At 49.7% G+C, this 21,480-nt stretch overlaps 1 protein-coding gene across 2 annotated transcripts in view; it reads right to left on the bottom strand.

Moving 5' to 3' along the window:
• The window catches only part of LOC122374542 (PAN2-PAN3 deadenylation complex catalytic subunit PAN2-like), a 169,186-nt gene that overhangs the window by 14,181 nt on the left and 133,525 nt on the right, over positions 1 to 21,480 (bottom strand). For both annotated transcript variants that reach the window (XM_043353457.1, XM_043353380.1), the window contains exon 8: positions 159 to 288. In XM_043353457.1, coding sequence (XP_043209392.1) covers positions 159 to 288 — 130 coding nt within the window. The remainder of the gene's footprint in view (positions 1 to 158; positions 289 to 21,480) is intronic.

Raw genomic sequence — 21,480 nt, 5'->3', positions numbered from 1 at the left:
CCTCCCTGCGCCCGCCACTGTCCCTCCCTGCGCCCGCCGCCGTCCCTCTCCGTGCCGCCGCTGTCCCTCTCCGTGCCGCCGCTGTCCCTCTCCGTGCCGCCGCTGTCCCTCCCCGTGCCGCCGCTGACCCTCTCCGTGCCGCCGCCGAGTCCACTCACCCACGCACGACGGAGATCCGGGCGACCGACATATGGGAGGGCTTCAGCGTGGCCTTGGTGCCGTCACTGCGGATCTCCGCCTCCTCCTGGTTCAGCGTCACGAACTCGGCGTCCATCGCCACCAGGTCACCTGGGACACGTCACATCAGGTCACACCAGGTCACCTGGGACACGTCACATCAGGTCACACCAGGTCACCTGGGACACGTCACATCAGGTCACACCAGGTCACCTGGGACACGTCACATCAGGTCACACCAGGTCACCTGGGACACGTCACATCAGGTCACACCAGGTCACCTGGGACACGTCACATCAGGTCACACCAGGTCACCTGGCACACGTCACATCAGGTCACACCAGGTCACCTGGTACACGTCACATCAGGTCACATCAGGTCACCTGGCACACGTCACATCAGGTCGCACCAGGTCACCTGAGACACGTCACATCAGGTCACACCAGGTCACCTGGGACACGTCACATCAGGTCACACCAGGTCACCTGGGACACGTCACATCAGGTCACACCAGGTCACCTGGCACAGGTCACACCAGGTCACCTGGGACACGTCACATCAGGTCACACCAGGTCACCTGGCACACGTCACATCAGGTCACACCAGGTCACCTGGCACACGTCACACCGGATCACTTGGGACAGGTCACATCAGGTCACACCAGGTCACCTGGCACAGACGTCACACCGGGTCACCTGGCACAGACGTCACACCGGGTCACCTGGCACAGACGTCACACCGGGTCACTTGGGATAGGTCACATCAGGTCAATTGGAGCAGGTCACATGAGGTCACACGTGGCAAGTTACATCAGATCGCCTTCCTAGGACAGGTCACAAGAGGTCACATTATATCATGCGTCCCAATAAAAGGAGTTCTGAGAAAAATGTCAATAACTTCTGTACTGGTCATCTGGTAGACTCGAATAACACACAAGCCGACCCCTCGTGACACGGCCAAACCAATGGCACCATGGCGCCAAACTGAGTCACATCTACAGCTCCGACTGTGCTCAGAGTAGGTGTTAAAGGTGCCAGTCCCTGCGTCACATCTCAGCATGGCCAGATGCACGGCCTCATGGCGCCCTGTCATTATTTGGCAAATCGGCCTCACTTCAGACATGGTTTCGCACTTTTTTCCAACGCTGCAAGATCTGTGCGCGCGTACCCACCACTGACGTTCTTTAAGTGACCATCGCACTTTAACATTAGTTTTGAGTAGAGATAGTTAGTCAAATTCGGGTCCCTGGTTTATAATTACCGGTTTGGGCACTCACAGCAACGAGCAATGCTTTAATCAGAGACATTTAATTACAAAGTTGCAGTTTTCGAATTCTAAGGAGCTAATGCATTTGAATGCCCCCTTGGAATTTGTGACGTCAGCGCAAGTCTAGCGATTCTTAACACGCGCAATGGAAGGGTTGCGAGTTTACGCCCAGTGGAAGGGGGGCGGATGTCGCCCCCCCCCCTAAGATCTCAGCTCCCAGCTAGAAAGCTAGAAAAACGAAATTCGGAGGGTAGGTGGGGAGTGGGGACCCTGGGGAACTCTGTTGTGTGTAAATTTCACGAGCCTAGGTCAATATCTTCAAGGTCAAATGAGGTCAAATGTGGTCAAATTTGCCATATGAGCGACTTTTTTGCGTTTACACGCCGATAACTCAAAAAGTTACCGGCCGATTTCCTTTTTTCTTTCACTATGCGAAAGAACATACATTTGTGAGTAGGTATGTATGGTGAATTTCTAGTTTATCCAACGAAAAATATGGCAGTTAGAAGCCTGCTAAGCTTCTATTAGAAAAAAATGACTTCTAGTTACTCTCTACGTTTGCACGAAACTGCCCCAGGTATGGGGGCACTTTCGTGCAAGGGGTGGGGCACTTCCGTGCACTCCGCAAAGTTTGATGAATTACCAGGCATTACCAAAAATTTACCAAAAGAAATTGGCAGTGGAGCATTGCACTCGATTCCTTTCGACAAGAATGCATTGCACAACAAATGTAGAAAGAATGGGCAGGCCAACAAGAATGTGCCAACTGCAGGCCTTCGTGACCTCGCCAAGGTCCCGTGAATTACTTGTCACGACGTCGCAAGCAGCCGAGACTGAGTCAGGCGAGCGTCATAAGTGAAACCTACTATATACAGATAAATTCATAAATCGCAAAAACGAAAGAAAATTTGCACGCGTATGCCCCTAGGCGGTCCGTACACGAACCTGCCTCACAACGTTTTTGTAATATATTTCAAAATTTATCGTTGAAAAATGACATTTTTTTTAAAACAAACAAGCTTGCGACAGATCCGTGAATAGAGTGAGCTTCTTCGCCGTGAATTTTGGAAAGCTGAACCGCATTTTAGAGTCAGATTCGCGAAGACGGATGCTACAAAAAAGTTTGAAAGACGCACAAATAATACCTACAACTTTGCGTTTTTATCAAACATGATAGCAGGTTCAGTGTTATCTTCTACAGGGTGTCTCAAAAGTTCGTTGACACATTTCCAACGCCAATTAAACATATAAGAACCAGCCGAAAATATAAGGCTTTGATGTCTATGTGTAAGCTTGACAAAGATGCATGCTTTGACAACTAATTAGGAATGCTTGATACCAAATCCTGCGCTGTAGCTCCAAAAATATGTGCCAATAACGATTTGCGTCGCTCCAACAGCTACCGGAGGCTGATTAAAGGTTTCCTGCTTTTGAGCTCTCACAGGGGAATCTCCTGCAGTCTCTGCGTCCGAGTTAGACTTAACGAGCTTCCAGGCAGCAACTGTTTCTCACTGAGACAGCTGTCTCTTGAGACAGCAAACAGCTTGCATCGACACTTTCCATGAGTATTTTGTAGGCCTATTCTCTGGCGCCATTTCAATCACAAGGACTGGCACCGACACCCCAATCACTATTTTTCTCTTCAAAACGACCCCATTCCTGAAAAGATCGGAAGTCTCAAGGATAATTTTTTTCCGCAGCGTATTGTTTAGCAGATTATATCTCCCATCTGTTTCTGAGACACATTGTGCAAACTATGTAGATTCCAAACGCTCGTCATTGCCCATGCATTAATATGCACTATCTTGTTGAGTCTTTCCCCAACAGGAGAGCTTTTGCTTTGTAGGCAGCTCAGACCTGTGTATAAGCTTCTTTTTTTGTCTGAAAGAAACCTATTCGCTTCAGTTTGCCTCTTGAAAAGTTCAAAGATCAAACTGTACATTTATTGACGATTTTTGGGGGTCAATGGTCCTAAAAATGAAATATTTTGTGCTATTTTCCTTAAAATTGCATTATAGATACTATAAAAAAATGTTAACTGATGTTTTGCCCTATTTCGCGATGATCAGCTATTTTTGAAACTGGGTATTTCTTGTTTGGGAGCTACTTGCCAATATAAATAGCTTTGAGCGCGTTTTCAGCTGCTTTCCGGCACACATGTCGGCTGTCGCACCAGCTAGTCGTTCAAAAGGCTGTTATTCTCGGATGGTTATGTCCTCCAAAAATATTATACACATACAGGGTGTCCCAGAATTACCCGAACATTTATTTTCTGGCTTAAAGTACATTCTAATGACATACAAGCATTATACTTTTATAAGATATCCCTTAGCTATCGAGCTTGGGGACTGTGTGCTTTTGGTGACCGGTAACGAATCGAGTCAATTATTATCCAGAGTCAAGTAAGTGTAGTCCTTTTCCGTTTTCAGCTTAACCCGCGCCCCGTTGGGCTCTGCCGAGCAACGCGCCCGGTTGGGATCTCGAGAACCACGCAACATAGCGACAAGCGGTAAACTGCGTTGGATAGCCCCAACGGGGAACTACCTTGTGACCCAATTTTATTGACCTAGGTCAAACCGATGACGTCACAGGTCAGGTCAAAGGTCCAATTTTCACCGTTTACAGGCACTTCAAGAAATGCGTTGTAAAATCGAGTAAAATGCATTTCATTGAAAATCATCGATGGGGAAATGTTCTTCAAACACATATTTTGCTATTTGAGGTCACTGATACCAGGTCAGGTCACAGAGGTCAGGTCACGGGGGGGGGGGTGTGAGAATTATTCACCGTCTTCCACTCCTCACATCCTTTCCATGCATATTTCCTAGCCTTGATTCCTCACCAGCGCCACCTATGCCAAATTTGCCCATTTAGTCTCGCTTGGTAGCCGCTAGATGGCAGGAAGTGTGGCTCTAACCGCATCGGTCGTAGAAGTGCGTGCCGACTTGACCATGAACACCGTTGTCACGTGACTGGCACGATGCCAAAATCAGCTGTTCAGCTGTTCAAATGAGCTGCGCGGCAGGGTGCGGCACTGGAAAAAGTGGCAGATACATACTGGAATCACGGGCAGGGATACAGTCTGGAAGCCTCGTGGTTGTTTAAACGCTGTGTGAAACCACGAGAACCAGCAAACTCAAGAATAGTGACGATACAGATATCAACCCGATCAAGAAGCCATACTAAAGGTTTACTTTGAGCGTAAAGCCACTGAGTTTTACAAGGATTTGGACACGAGGGCAAGAATTACTGAGTTCTGTACAAACATTCAAGAAGCGCATACCAAGGTAAGCGAGACTAATCAAATTGGCTATCACTGTGGCATAATAATTTCCATTCATCCAAAAATCCTTACATAGAAGAAAATTGTAAAACTCATGGTAACTCACTGTTCATCGTCCAAACTTCCCTCTGTGTCAACTATTTCCTTGGGTGATATTGTTCGTCATTATCAAACACGCAGAACCTGAAGTGGTTCAGTTCAAACATACTCTGTTACTGACTGCTCGTGTCACATTCACACTCGCAAACTCAAGCCTCAAACTGACACTATCCAAGCTGCTGATTGTGTCGTCTCATTCACACTCACAAACTGACACTTTCCGAGCTGCTGATTGTGTCGCTTCACTGGTTGAAGATCTCTGGACTGTCGCAAGTGATTGATAGTTCCTTCACCAGATCATATAGTTATAAGGTTGTTATTCACAAGATTGTGGTAACATTGCTCATCCTGCGCCATAATTGTATTTTTCTTGTTATCTCAACGTTAAGGCACAATGACAGACTCAAAGCCAGACCTGAGAAGTTTGAAGGTCAAACGAGGTCATGTCAAACGTGTTATCACTCTAACGCTCAAGAGCCTGCAGCAAGAGGAAGTACATCCAAACGTTGCAAGTGATTGTGTGTCGAGCATACAACAAAAGCTGAAGGAAGTAGAGGAATATGACATGTCAATTGCTACGGAGCTGGCTGATGAAGATGGAGAAGGTGAAGGATATGAGGAAGAGTTGGCCGAACAGGTAAAGTACCAACTGGAGATGAAAACAGCTATGGAGAAAATCAAGAAGAAGACTGATGTTGCTGAGCAGGGTGCCAGCGCTACAGAAACAACAGCCAGACTGAAGGAAATAAAACTGCCCACGTTCAGTGGCACACAAGCAGATGTCATGGAATTCAATGACTTCTTCACACTCTTCGAGGAGCTGATTGGGAAAAACAGCAAAATCGGTGGAGGAAGCAAGCTGCTGTACTTGAAGACCTACCTACGAGGCAGTGCGTTGGACCAGATCAAGCACCTCTCCAATGACAGCAACAACTACGAGTTGGCGGTGCAGTTCTTGAAGAAGGAGTTTTTGAACAAAGACAAGGTTGTTGAAAATCACATCAGAAAGATCTACGAACTACAAGCCCCTCCGGCACGTGACCTAGAGGCTGTACGCAAGTTCATGAACACAGCTCGCACATCCATCTATGAGTTGAAAACCTTTGGGTATGATGCTCTAGACGGCGACTCACTAGGCAGCCGGATCATAAGTTTTCTTCTATGGGAGAAGCTGCCAGCAAACTTCAAAAAACGGATGGACACAATGACACCCACAACAGCACAGTTGCTGGAATGCTATGGTGACATTCTCCGAACACTTGAGAGACTATCAGAAAAGAAACCACACTCAGCCTCTCAGGCGTCAAAGCAAACTGCTCCGACCGGAAAGTCGAAGACACCTGCTCACACAACTCAACATGCACCCATGAAGAACATCAGCACATTTCAGACTGATACACAGAAGCAGGCTCTGAAATACAAACCATGCAAACTGTGTCAGGGCACACACTCGATGCTGAAGTGTAACTCGTTTCAGGACGCAACAAAACGTCGTGCACGGTTGTCCGAACTGAAACTGTGCACAGCCTGCAGTGGTCAACACAGTTTGTCCAGCTGCCCCGGCAAGGACAAGGGATTGAACTACCCATGCACCATCTGTGGAGACAAGTCGCACATTACTGCACTTTGTGTTCCAGGAAACTCCACCCAGAGTCGACTCTGCTTGATGAGCGAGCAGCACGGCCGCCGTTCACTGCTGCCGACGACGTCAGTGGTCATCTGTGCCTGTGGAGAAGCAGAAGTGGCCAGAGCGCTGATTGATCACGGGAGTCAGGCGAGCTACATCAGTCAGGCACTGGCAGAGAAGCTGAAGCTGGAGAAGAAGGGACACGAGGAGACGTTCACAGTGAAGACATGCATCGGGACAGAAGAGAAAAGACACCGAGTCGTCACCTGCGAGATCGCAATCACACCGAAACGCATGATCAAGGCAGAGTTCCTCATCGATCCAAACATGGACCTCAGTTACAATCTCCCAGGCGTATCACGTGCGGTGAAGCAACTGCAAGATGAAGGCGTCATACTGGCTGACTGCTTCTACAGAGATCAAGAGACTGACGACATCGACAACATCCACTGTCTGCTGGGCGTCAACGTGTTGTCTGACCTCACCCCTCTCCGGACAGTCAGCCTGGGACAGAGTGTCGCCTACGAGGTCGACAAAGGGCACATCATCTTCGGAGATCTGGCTGGTCTGGTTCCAGACCACCTGTCTCACCTGTCTGGTCCGACAAGTGAACCGACGCCCGAGGATGAGGAAGAACTGCTACAAACGATCAACGAGACCAACATCAACATCAAGCAACAAGATCAGCATCGAACAACACCTGAAGAACAAACTGAAGCCAGCACGGTAGGACAGCAAGCGCAGCCGCAAGTCCTATGTGATGCTACCAAAGAGGCTACCAAACTTCAAGATCAAGAAGGGAGTCAGCTTACTCAAGATGCAGGCCTCGTAGCTGACTCAAATGCTCAAACTCAAACTGCAAACCCAAACTCAAACTCAAACTCAAGCTCGGGTCTGAACTCGAGCTCAAGTTCAAACTCAGGCTCAAACCCAAGCACAAACACAAACTCAAGCTCAAGCTCAAGCTCAAACTCAACCCCAAGACTAACTGTCCAGTGGGAACAAGATGGGCAACCACCAACAGTTCAAGAGAAAACGAACGTCAAAAGCCAAACTACGCAGACTCTTCGTGACGAAGACGAAGACGATGTTGAACTGACAGCAGCAGATGAACACGTCCTCGAGGACTTCAAGAGCGAAGTGGAGTTTCGCGACGGAAAGTACAGGGTGTTCGCGAAAATATGTCATGATTCTAATCGCTTTGTAGGAAAAATTGCTTGAACGCACGTGCACGTATTTATGCCCATTTGACGGAGGACATTTTCAAGTTTTCTTTCATATGCATTTTAATTTATAATATTAAAAATCTTGCCTTGCACAGAGCAAAAAACAAATATCGCCAAAAAGCACTTGGATTCGATGCCCGTAGTTTCCGTGCTACAACAGTTCGGTGCATGCTTTGATGCCTCCGCTGCACCCCTTGCAAGGCGATTTTTTTTACTGCACATGCAACTTACTACCAAAGTGATCGTTAAAAATCGAATGAATCCTTGAAAGTCCGAGAAAAAGAATTATTTATAGTTATTTAAACTACAAAGAGATCACCCATTTGGGCAACGAGATGCCTTCCCTGACAATCTGCGAGCTCGCGCAAGATGCGGGGTGCGATCCAACATGTCTCATTATATTATTGATAATGACATGGGGATTATACCCTACAAGGTCAGGAATCAATAGGTGCTATTTAGGGTAGAAAAGGGCTAAGAATTTACTTTGCTTCGAGGATAAAAAACCCAAATCAATTCTGAGCACCGCTCACCGGCCACGCCCGGTCAACCAGTGAAGCACACATCCACCTTCATGGAGGCGCCGACGGCCAGAACAAACGGTTTGGGTAGATATGCCACCCCCAAAGGCTAGGTAAGCACACCAGCTCCACAGTCCGAAGGTCATTGCTTGATTTGCGATAGACGCTCATGGTGCCGCGAGGCCTTCTTCTTAGGACTTCAAATTGAAACACCAACATTGCCGCTGAAAACTGCTGCGTGGGAGTGCTCTAGAAGTTCAAGCGAGAAATGTGGGGCAACTCGGGGCAAGACAATGGTCAAAACGCTGCAGACATGCGCACAGGTAGGATGGGTTCAAGTCCACACTTCGAAAATTGCACTCCGGTGCCTAAACGAAATGCTAGGGCCCGTTTCTTGAGCAGGAGGACCCTTACCCCCTGGTCGACCCGCTCACTTGGTGTCAACCCCATCGGCCGTTACCTGTGGGATATCTGAAGTCCACGGACTACAGGAAGACAGCCAAGAATCTGTCTCGGCTGATGATAGTGATTGCAAAGGCCGTCCGTGTTATCACTTCTAACACGTGCGTGCGAATGAACCCTTATGTGTAATCTCTAGGTGACACGTGCATCCGCCGAAAAGGGGTTCATATTGAAAACAGCGTGTGGGGTGCGCCCGGTTTGACATGAGGCACTGATACATGTGTATAACAAAACTTGAAGATCCGGGCAACACATTTCAGCAAGACATTTGATCCTTGCTTATTTGAGCTGGCGATAATGGCGTAACGAAATCATGACATATTTTTGCGAACACCCTGTACTTCGTGAAAATACCCTTCTACTCCAACGTGGAAGAGGTGCCCGAAAACTTTGACAACGCCATGGCCCTTACAGATAGGGTACACCAGTCCCTGCAGCGGAAAAATCTTGTAGAAAAGTACTCAGCCGTGTTTGAACAGCAAGTCAACGATGGAATCATCGAAGAAATCGACTTGTCTGTTTCAAAAAGACGAGTCTTCATACCACACCACCCGGTTATCAAAACCGACGAGCAGACTACAACCAAGATACGGCCTGTCTTCAATTGCAGCTTCAAGACAACAGGCTCGCCGTCACTCAATGATGCCTGTTTCCCAGGTGTCAACCTGCTCACGAACATGACCAGTCTTCTACAAAGGTTCCGCACCAACAAGTTCATGATGATGGCTGACATCGAGAAAGCCTTCTTACAAGTCCACCTGAAGTATGAGAGCGACCAGGATCACTTCTGCTTCCTGTGGAAGACTGAAGAGGGCGTGAAAGCGTACAGGTTCAAGACCATTCTCTTTGGACTGAACGCAAGTCCGTTCATCCTCAACCACATCCTTCAACTGCACCTGCAGCGATTCCGCGAGACCGAGGCGATCTCTGCCCTGAAGCAATCCCTGTATGTGGATAACTTCCTTTACACTTCCTCCGACCTGGACAAACTCACCGACATCTACCATGAGAGCATTAAGATACTCAAGGAAGGAGGATTCAACCTCAGAAGTTGGAAGTCGAACCATCCAACCCTGCTGAACACAATGGATAGTGAAGGCACTCTTCATTCACACTCATCATCAAGTGAGAAGACACTCGGTTATCTATATGACACCAAAACTGACACAATGTCACTCGCTGACATTCACTTTGATGACAGCAGGAGGCTGACCAAGCGACGACTGCTGAGCAACGTCAGCCGGGTGTTTGACCCGCTTGCACTCACTCTTCCAGTCACGATCAGGGGTCGCATCCTGATGAAGCAGGTCTGGGATGAAGGAACCGACTGGGATGAAGAGGTTTCCTCTGAAGTGAAGGCCGTGTGGGCCAAGCTTCGAGTGGACCTTGAGGCTCTCCAATCACTGACATTCCCGAGACAGACTGCTGATTTGGAATCAGACGATCCGATCACACTCCACGTGTTCTGTGATGGCAGCAGATCATGCTACGGCGTCGCCTGCTACATCAAACAAGGAGAGAAGACATCTCTTGTCTACAGTCACAGCAAGTTAGCCCCTGACAAGAAGAGCATCCCACAAACTGAACTTCTTGCTGTACTGATGGCACTCGATTGTGTGTCAACAATCGCAACTTCACTGAACATCAAGCCAGATGATGTATTCGTATGGTGTGATGCTCAGGTGGTCTTGGAATGGCTTCACAGTGGCACCAAGACCAAGAGCAGATTCACCATCAACAGGCTGAAGACGGCCCAACAGAAGAAAAAGGACCTGGAAACGCTGTTGAACTGTGAAGTGACGTTCAGATACGTCAACACGCTGGACAACGTCGCCGACATGGTCACCAGAGGTATTTCGTACAGAGAGTTCGAAAGAAGCATGCTCACCTGGTTGTCAGGCCCGAGTTGGCTGGCCGACACAGACGCCTGGCCTCAGACCACGCTCAACTGTCTGTCCGAAGCCACCAAACGCGCGATGCAGGTCAACACAAACCTCACAGAACAGCACGATCCAGATACCAGTCAGCAGCTGCTGGACCCTGGTAAATATTCCAGTCTCAAGAGGCTCTACGGTGTCACTGCTCGGGTCTACCACTTCATCAACAAGCTCAAAGGCAGACAGGTAGACTGCTACAAGCAAGCTGAGGACTACTGGATTCGCCGCATGCAGCAGAAGTCGTTCCCAGCAGAACTGCGGTTCCTGCGAGAAAAAGAAAATCAGGCGTCGAAACCGCCGCCCAAGCTCGTGAACGACCTCAATCTCTTCTTAGATGAGGTTGACATCCTGAGATGTAAAGGGAGGCTGTCACGACTCAACTACTACTCATACTCAACGCTCAATCCTGTGCTGTTAGCGAAGGAACATCAGCTCACTTCACTTCTGATCAACGATCAACACCTCAAGTGCAAGCATCTTGGCATCGGCACTACTCTCACAGCTCTACGAGAACGTGGGTTCTGGATACCAGCTGGACGACAGGTGGTGAAGCGCATACTGAAAGACTGCATCACCTGCAAGAAGCACAACAGTCTCGCATTTTCCTACCCCAAGCTGACAGACCTTCCAAAGGAGAGAGTGCGTTTCCTCAAGCCTTTTCACGATACAGCGATTGATTACACTGGACATATTTATGTCAAAGATGACAATGGAGAGATGAAAAAAGTGTACATCGTTCTCTACACCGACCTGGCCATCAGGTCAGTGCACCTGGATGTAGTACCGGACCTGACGGTGAAGTCATTCATCCAGTCATTTTCTCGCTTCTGCAGCATATATCGTGTTCCCCACACACTCTACACAGACAACGCTAGTTACTTCATTGCAGCTCAGAGGCTGATGGAAAACTTCTTCCTATCAGACGACTTCAGAGAACATCTGGCAAGACTCAACATCATCCACAAGACCATTCCAGCCTACGCAAGCTGGGTGGGTGGCGTTTACGAGCGCCAAGTCAAAACAATCAAACAGTGTCTGCACAAAACAGTAGGTCGTGCAAAACTGACATACTACGAGCTCATCACTCACCTTGCCGCGATTCAAGATATCGTGAACGGGAGACCAATCACATACGTCAACAGTCAACTGGAAGAGATCGAGCCTCTGACTCCCAACAAAATCCTGAAGGTGCACTCCAACCCACGTCTGCGGCTGATCTGCGAAGACGACCGCGACGACCCACTCTGGACTTCAACTCCAGATGATGTGCATCAACAAATGAACAACACACTACAAGAGCAGCAACGGCTGCAAGATAAATACACGAAAATGTGGTACAGTGATTATCTACTGAGTCTGAGAGAAACTTCACGTGACGTGTTCCAGTCCGAGTGGATTGACAAGATATCGGTGGGAGACATTGTTCTGATCGACACGAGGGACCGGCCCAGAGTCTACTGGCAGATGGGACGTGTTCTACAACTCATTCACAGCAACGATGGTCGCGTCCGACAGGTCATCCTGAAGACTGCAAAAGGACAAAGTCGGTATGCCACGCGGTTGTTGTACCCGCTCGAAGTGCGGGCTGTTCACGCTGGGACATCCGCGGATGGGTGTAACAGTCGAGTGGGCGGAAACAGTCTCAGGACAGAACCACCAGCTGACATCTCGCGCCCGAACGTTCGCCCTGCAAGACGAGCGGCAAGTGGACAGAGGCAACTGGTTCAGGATCTGATCCAGTCAGGTTCTTTGTAGAACCTGCAATCAAGCGCACGAACAAGTGTACCACATCATCATCATCATTGTTCACATCATACTTCAATCACACCGCTTAACAACAACCAACTCTTGACAGAACAAAACACATGACATGCTTGACTCCTCTGTCAAGCATCTCGCCTGGGGAGTGTGAGAATTATTCACCGTCTTCCACTCCTCACATCCTTTCCATGCATATTTCCTAGCCTTGATTCCTCACCAGCGCCACCTATGCCAAATTTGCCCATTTAGTCTCGCTTGGTAGCCGCTAGATGGCAGGAAGTGTGGCTCTAACCGCATCGGTCGTAGAAGTGCGTGCCGACTTGACCATGAACACCGTTGTCACGTGACTGGCACGATGCCAAAATCAGCTGTTCAGCTGTTCAAATGAGCTGCGCGGCAGGGTGCGGCACTGGAAAAAGTGGCAGATACATACTGGAATCACGGGCAGGGATACAGTCTGGAAGCCTCGTGGTTGTTTAAACGCTGTGTGAAACCACGAGAACCAGCAAACTCAAGAATAGTGACGATACAGATATCAACCCGATCAAGAAGCCATACTAAAGGTTTACTTTGAGCGTAAAGCCACTGAGTTTTACAAGGATTTGGACACGAGGGCAAGAATTACTGAGTTCTGTACAAACATTCAAGAAGCGCATACCAAGGTAAGCGAGACTAATCAAATTGGCTATCACTGTGGCATAATAATTTCCATTCATCCAAAAATCCTTACAGGGGTCACAATATGAAAGTGTCGTGTGATACATGTTTTATGGTCCATTTTACATGACAAATGCGATTATATGAGTCAGGCAGCCTTTGGGGCCAGCTTAGATCACGTTTTGGTCAAGGTCAGGTCAAGGTCAGGTCAAATTAGGTCAAATTTCAAAGTTAATATTTTTGCATAAAAAGGGTATCGAATCGATGCAGCTCGTCACGGGGAGTTCAATGGTGGTCTTTGTTTTGCCGTACGTGGTCTAGAATCGCTAAAAATTGAGTTCAAAAATTTGACGTCATCATTTTTGAACAGTTTTTTCGCTATAACTTGGCCAAAAAACGAGATATCGATCTGAAATTTGGTATGTATATAGAAGAGCGCTGGGACTATCACATATATTCCGGTTTTTCGAAATTCGGAAAAAATTGGATTTTTTCAAAGTTTTTCTAAAAAAATCAATTTTTTGATTTTTTTTGGTCAAAAACCAAAAATTTTGAAAATCCGAGATAGCAGTTTTGTAGCGCCGCTTTTTGTCTACTAGACCATATAAAGAACTTTGAAATTGCTTGATAACTGTAGATTTGGTGAGCGTTTCAAGATTGCATGTTTTTTGCTCATTTTTGCTCGAACATGACCTCAGTTTGACCTCAATAACTCCTGACCTAAGGTGACCTAAGACTTGCAATTTGGTTTGAAGGTGTCAAATTGATGCCCGGGAAGGTACTGAAAATTTGGCGGCCACAGGGGGGGGCAAAATGCCCCCCCCCCCAACAGGGCGAGGGTTAAGCTACTAATAGGCAACCATGGTGAATCAACTCCCGTTCTCAACTTTGTAAACCGACTTTCGGCATGGTTTTTGCTGGACAGCTTCAGCAGCTCATCTGCAAGCAGTTAGGATTGAGGAAAGCGCAATTATATCAGCTAACGAAGCCAGAGAGAGCAAGAGAAGCTTGGGCTCGGCCAAAAAGGGCCATGCACCAGTTGTCAAACGTGTGGTTGCTTGTCATGGACAACAAATGTTACAGCCATCTAATAATGCGATTCAGTGACATAGCTGTATTATGCCGTAAATTCTGAAACGAACAGAAAATCGTATGAAACAGTCGTTAAATCGTTTAGAATGAAGTCAGCCATTAACTCATTGCACAGTACATAGCAAAAAATTAATCATTTCAACCAACTTACATCGTTTGCGCCTTTCTGCCTTTCAATTCATCCAAACAATGCGGAACGTTCGTGACGCCGCCACGCGGCCGAACTCTTTGCCTCCACCGCGCCGCTAATGCCTTTCGCCGACGGAGGACGAGGCACCCAAAATATACGGCCCGCGACACTCGCGGTTACATGGCTCCTCTAAATTTGGTAAACAAAATTTACTTCTCTAGCATCTCCCACACACTTATCGCCACGCATATGACTGCGCATGACTCATGACTTCTCATAACGCTTAAGTGAGCACTTCTCACGGCACGTGTGACTCCCCATGACACTCAAAATGCACCTTTCACAACACGAGTGGCTCCTCGTAACACTTAGGAATGCGTTCTCACAGCGCGTGGCTCCTCATAACACCACAGTCCGATCGTCAGAGTGCGTGTCTCGGCTGACACAACTCCCTGCCGGTGAATAGGTACACACAGTGGCTCCGATCAGTCAGATGTCGGATAGCGACGGCCACCCGCAGATGGAGACACCACCCTGGACCGTCATCGCACGGCCACATTCGCCGCTCGAGTCCTCCATTCACCGAGTCTGTATCACATCTCACCCCGCTCGGCGCCCGGGCTGAGAGTCGCCACGGTCAGCTCCCGGTCTCTGCCGCGCCGGCCATGCCGCTCAGCGGCCACGCCGCTCAGCGCGTCAGGCTGACGATGCCGTGCGCAGGCCGCTCCAGGTCCCGGCCTCCGGAGCGAACCTTCACCTTCCTCACCAGGCCGTCACGGCTGGGCACGGCCTCGACGATCCGGCCCAGAGGCCAGCTGCCTCTCGGAGATTCCTCCATCAGGAGCACGACGTCGCCCGGTTGAACGTTGGGCCTCGCCGACCTCCATCGTCGGCGCTCTTGGAGTGAAGACAAGAGCTCCGTCCTCCATCTTGACCAGAAGCGGTCTGCTACTAGCTGGACTCTACGCCAGCGCCGGCGAGAGTAAGCATCTGCTGACTGGAATCTACCAGGGAGGGGCAGTACTCGTCTAGTCTTTTGAGTTAGTATTTGGTTAGGTGTTAGTGGTTCTACTAGGTCAGTTTGGGTCATGTCGGGAGAGGATATGGGACGGCTGTTCATGATTGCTTCAGCCTCCACCATCACTGTTCTCAGCGTCTCGTCGTCGAGCTGACCGGCGTGGCTGATCAGTACAGCGCTGAGTGCAGCTCTTGCGGAGCGAATCATCCGCTCCCACGTGCCGCCCATGTGGCTGGCGCACGGCACATTCATCTTCATCTCGACGAGATCACAGTTCTCTTTCAGAAGCTCCCTTTGAACTTTCTCGTGGTCCATTTCTTTCAAAGCTTCTTCCATCGCGTTCTTCCCGCCGACGAAATTTGTGCCCCTGTCGCAGCGTAGCGTTCTCACTGGGCCGCGTCTACCGACAAACCTCCTGAAAGCATTCAAGAAGGAGTCTGTCGTGAGGGAATTGGCCGTCTCAATATGCACAGCCCTTGATGCCATGCAAGTGAACAGAACTCCCCATCGTTTGAGCTCGCTCCGCCGTTCCTTGATGTAAAACGGGCCGAACAGGTCCACTGCACTGTGCGTGAACGGCTCGGCAGGGCTCAGGCGGTCTTCCGGCAGGTCAGCCATCTTCTGCTCCACTGGAGATCCACGGATCTTCTTGCAGGTCACACAGGCCAGGATGTGGCGCGAGACTACACCTCTGGCTCCAACTACCCAGAACCCTGCAGAGCGGATCTCCGCTAGGGTCATCCCGCGGCCAGCGTGGCGGGTTCTCTGGTGGCAGTGGTCGACAAGTAAGCGTGTGACGTGACTTGCTCGCGGGAGGATGACTGGGTGCAGCTCAGTCACTGGTAGTTCTGCCCTCCGGATCCTGCCGCCTACATGAATCAATCCATCGGCTCCAAGGAAAGGATCCAACCTCACGAGCCTGCTGGTCTTCTTGACACTCATCTTCACTTCATCAGTCTCCTTCATCTTCTTCAACACTTTCAGCTCTTCTGGGAACGCTTCAGCTTGCGTAGCCCTTATCATCGCTGTCTCTGCTCTTTGCAGGTCTTCAACAGTCAGTGGTTGTCCAACTGAGTGGCGCCGTCCCTGCAGCACGTCCATGTACCTCAGACATAGCGCAACAGCTCTCTTGGCCCGGTGCCAGGTCGAGAATCGCTGAAGTCTCTCGGTCACGGTGGCACGGGGACGTGTCTCTGATGCAGCAGTCTGAAGCGTAACGACTGGCCGAATGGTGTGCTTCACCTCGGGGTCACTCTGGTCCACAGTTGGGCTCACGTTCTGATCCGGGAGTGGGTCCGCACTGTTCAGGAATGCTGGTCCGAACCACCACAGGGTGCTGTCTCTGAGCTCGGCGGCGCTCGTGCCTCTTGAGGCGAGGTCAGCTGGATTCGTCTTGGACTCGACGTACCGCCATTGACGGGGCTCGGTACGATCCCTAATCTGTTGGACTCGGTTTCCCACAAACACGTGGAAGCGTCTGGCCTCGTTGGAGATGTAGCCGATGGCCACCTTGCTGTCGGTCCAGAAGAATTCGGCGACACTGCCGAGGTCAAGTTCTTTCTGAAGGAAGCTGCTCACTTGAACGGAAATCAGTGCTGCGGTGAGCTCGAGGCGAGGGACTGTAACGGGTTTGGAAGGAGTCACCCTGGCCTTACTCATCACAAGTCTACAGCTGACTCTGTTCTGGTCGTCTATGAGGCGGAGGTAACTGCACTGACCGTATCCGTGCGTGCTGGCATCGGAGAAGTGGTGCAGTTCCACTTGTTGCAGGGCTCCGAAGTCCATCGGTGTGTAACATCTTCGAATTTTCAGGGTTGACAGGGTCTCCAGCTCTGACATCCATTCATTCCAGCGCATCAGCAGAGTCTCTGGGACTGGGTCGTCCCAGCCGAGACCATCACGGCACAACTCCTTTAGAATCTGCTTGCCTCTCAGAATAAATGGAGAGATGAAGCCGAGGGGGTCAAATATGGAGCTAACCACAGACAGCATCCCCCTTCTAGTTGGTGGTTTATCGTTGGGCTTCACACTGAACTGAAGTACGTCGTTTTCTGTGTCCCACTCTATGCCAAGAGCTCGCTGGATGGGCAGCCTGCCCGCTCCGGCTTCCAGACTCTGCGTAGTAGAGCAGCGGCTCTCTGGCGGCACAGATTTCAGGACTTCAACGCTGTTAGACGACAGCTTGTGTAGTTCAAATCCACCCTGCTTACACAACTGGCGAGTCGCGTCGATGAGGCGCACAGCTGTGTCTTCGTCATCTACGGACGTGAGACCGTCGTCGATGTAAAAGTTTCTTCTTACGAAGTCGGCAGCTTCTTTTCCACTTTCATCTGCGTAGCTGTCGGCTGCTGTTCTGAGGGCGAACATAGCACATGCTGGTGAAGATCTTGCGCCGAACAAATGTGTCGTCATTCGGTACTCCTCGGGCTCCTGATGCACGTCACCGTTTTCCCACCAGAGGAACCTCAGGAAGTTACGATCGGTTCTGTTGACCCCCACCTGATTGAACATGCCTCTGATATCACATGTAAGAGCGATCGGTTTCATCCGAAAACGACAGAGGATTCCGGCGAGGCTGTTCGTCATGTCGGGTCCTTGCAATAGATGACTGTTCAGCACCTCTCCACCAAATTCGGTGCTACAGTCAAAAACGACACGGATTTTGTCCGGCTTCTTCGGGTGGTATATGCCGTGGTGGGGCAAATACCATACCCTGCCATTGCTGAGCTGCTGTTCATCTGTTGGGACCTTCTCAGCGTGACCATTGGCGATCGTGGCTTCCATGAACGTTGTGTAGTCACGCCGGAATGCATCATTTCGTACTAGCTTCGAGCGGAGTCCTTTGAGGCGCTGCACTGCTGCAGCTCTGTTGTTCGGCAGTCTGACGTCTCCCTTCAGCGGAAGCGGCATCTCGTAGTGCCCGTCTTCTTTCTGATGGATCTCTTCGGACATCATCTTCAGGAACATCCTGTCTTCAACTGACTGTGGTTTCTCCTCTCTTGTCTCCACAAAGTCCTGTTCAAACATCTCATGAAGCTGCTGAGGAGTCATCTCATGAGCTGTAGTCCTGAATGCGAAGTGACACAGCCTGCGGGTTCCTTTTCCTGCGTCGATGTACTGGCATCCAGAATTGTTGTTCTCGCTGTCACAGACAGGGCCTACGATGCCCCATCCCAGTACGGTTCTTACAGCCCACGGGTCGTTGTCGTCACCTGTGATGACGTCTCTGGGCTTCACGGCTTTTGGGCAGTTCATCCCGACGAGAAGGCCGATTCCAGCTGCAGGGTAGTACAGCGGTATCTCATCTGCGATCGGCGCCAGGTGAGACCACTTCCTGGCAGACTCTCTTCTGGGGATGCACGAACGCTCTGCTGGAATCACCTCACGCGAATAGCACTGAGGAAGGACGATGCTGTCACCTCCCTGCACAGGCTCAATCACCAGGTCATCAACGACTGAGCTGGACACAACTGACTGGCCCGTGACTGTCTTCAGCTCCAGGGAGACTGGCTGACCCTGGATCTGGAGAGCCTCGCAAGTGCCGCCTGTCACAAAGCACGCGTCAGACTGTGGGTCAAGGACAGCATAGGTTAGAACCTTGACATCAGGGTGCTCCCTGTGACGAACGAACACAGGCAGGATCATTGAGTGGACGCAGCCTGGTCTCTTATCTCCAACTCCGGACATCACACGCAGGGATGTAGCTTGAAGCTGGTCCATTGCTCCTTCAGGCCGACTGCTCCTCCTCTGAGTCTCAGCATCTCCGCGCTGAATGAGGTCCCTCCGAGTTTCGCTGATTGCCCTGCTCTGTGCAGCAACAGGAAACTTGTCATCATGAAGGGCAGTGGGGTGACCTTTTCCACAGGTTTCACACTTCATCTTCCTTTGGCAGGACCGCCAGACATGTCCACGCCTCAAGCATCCTCTGCAGAGTCCATACTTCATCACTGCAGCCTGCTTCTCTTCAAGGGTCATCTTGGTAAACTGTTCACACTCTGCCACTGGGTGAGCGGCAGCAACTGAAACACCTGAGCGGTCAGAGCACACCACACACCCTGGTCTGACAACACTGTGGCTGTCCCTCTTTGAGGCTGGTGCAGCAGTCGTCTGGAGCGCTCTTACAACTCTCCTGTCTCTGCGCACATCCTTCTCTTCTTTGTTGGCGGAGTCTTCGACGGGACCACAGGCCACTCTCGCTTCCTTTGCCAGGAACTTCACGAATTCCTTGAATAAAGGATATTCCGCTGGCTCACCATCTTGTGGCTCATACAGTCGCTGATCCACATATCTTCTCCAACGATCAACCACATGTTTGGGCAGCTTCTTCAACATGTAGCTGTTTTCATGCTGGTCGTCCAACACCTTCAAGTGCCCAGACGTCCTTGATAAGGCATCACACTGCTGAAGAAAGTCTGCAAACTCTCTCAGAGCCTTGCCATCTCCACTCTTGATAGTTGGCCAGTTTCGGATCCGTCGTTTGTATGCAGCTGCTCGTACAAACTCGTTTCCATATCTGTCATTGAGTCTGTTCTTTGCCTCTTGGTAAGCATCTTCTGTCCGCAGCTGGATGAATCCAAGAATTGCCGCCTTCGCTTCACCTTCAGTGTATTTACCCAGGTAATGCAGTCTTTCGATTGGAGAGCTGGTCTTGGCTTCTATGTATGTTTCGAATGACTTGAGCCACAACTCAAACTTTGCCACATCACCATAGAACACGTCCGGTTCCAGAGCAGGAAGGTGGCTCTGCTTTACTTCACGCTGCAACAGATTTACAAGGCCCTGGATAACATCCATGCTCTGCTCCTGTTCACTCGTCTGTGGAGCATGGACATTTGACGCTGGCCTTTGCTGCTGACTTGTCTGTGGGACTCGGGTTCTTGGGGCAGCATCTTGGAGTGGCAGGTCCAGCATCAACTGGGACATGCGTCTTGCTGTCGTTGCTTGGAATGCATCTTGGTTTCTGGTGGTGTCATTCATATCTCTTTCAAAATCATCAATGGCTCTTTCCCTTGCTTGGCTGACAGCAAGCTCTATCATCAACTTCATGTCTTCCTCCTCACACTGCAGTTCCAGTTTCCTCTTGTTCATTTCTTGGCTTTTCTTGATAACAGCTGCTCTTGCTGCCAGTTCTGCTTGCTTTTGTCTCTCCTTCAGCTTGGCGGAGCTCAACGTCGAGCTTCCCCCATCTGAATGTTGACTGACTCTAGACAGAGCAGTTCTTGACGTCACAAAGAGGTTTGAGGCACTATCTTGAGGTTCAACACCATCAGCAGGCATTTCTTCGGGCTTGATGTCCGCAAGATACTTCAACACCTTTGCCTTCATGGCATCATTGTCATCAAGCTGACTCAAATGCCTACTCACATGGTAATCAATCTCATCATCTGGAAGCAGGGACCTTAACTCGTGATCAGATGACGTCAGCTCCTGACACAGCTTCAGCCAGTTCTCGAGCTCAGCTTTGACACATCCTATGCCTTCGTTTGCAGACATAACTTCAATCAGCCTCTGACCACTGGACCTTACTGCACTCAATGCTCTCTTGTACACCTTTTGTTTTACACCGAGTTGATACTGAGCTCCCTTCTCTGTTGTCTTACGACTTCTCACGCCATCTGTCATATCATCTGCATTTTGATGCTCAGCCATCATGGAGTGAGAGGATGACCAGGGAATTCAGGTAATGAAATTCAGCCACAGGAAAAGAATCAATGTATACACAAGGTGACAGAGGAGACAATATCATACATCTACAACTACAGGTGACAATTCGGAGTTGCGTAGCATTGGTCAGGTAAAATCAGTTCATGTAGGTTGTGTTAGTACAGGTCAAGTCAGCAATTCAGGAAATCATGGTAACCCGATCAATACAGATCATATGAAATTTGCTATTCGTGGCTAGACTACGATAATTTACTGTTACAGCCATCTAATAATGCGATTCAGTGACATAGCTGTATTATGCCGTAAATTCTGAAACGAACAGAAAATCGTATGAAACAGTCGTTAAATCGTTTAGAATGAAGTCAGCCATTAACTCATTGCACAGTACATAGCAAAAAATTAATCATTTCAACCAACTTACATCGTTTGCGCCTTTCTGCCTTTCAATTCATCCAAACAATGCGGAACGTTCGTGACGCCGCCACGCGGCCGAACTCTTTGCCTCCACCGCGCCGCTAATGCCTTTCGCCGACGGAGGACGAGGCACCCAAAATATACGG

The sequence above is a fragment of the Amphibalanus amphitrite genome, unplaced genomic scaffold (genome assembly GCF_019059575.1).
Source record: "Amphibalanus amphitrite isolate SeventyFive unplaced genomic scaffold, NRLGWU_Aamphi_draft 000004F_arrow, whole genome shotgun sequence".
NCBI classification, from domain to species: domain Eukaryota; kingdom Metazoa; phylum Arthropoda; class Thecostraca; order Balanomorpha; family Balanidae; genus Amphibalanus; species Amphibalanus amphitrite.
Note: the sequence above shows the minus strand (reverse complement) of the source record. Positions and strands in the feature narration are given on the sequence as shown.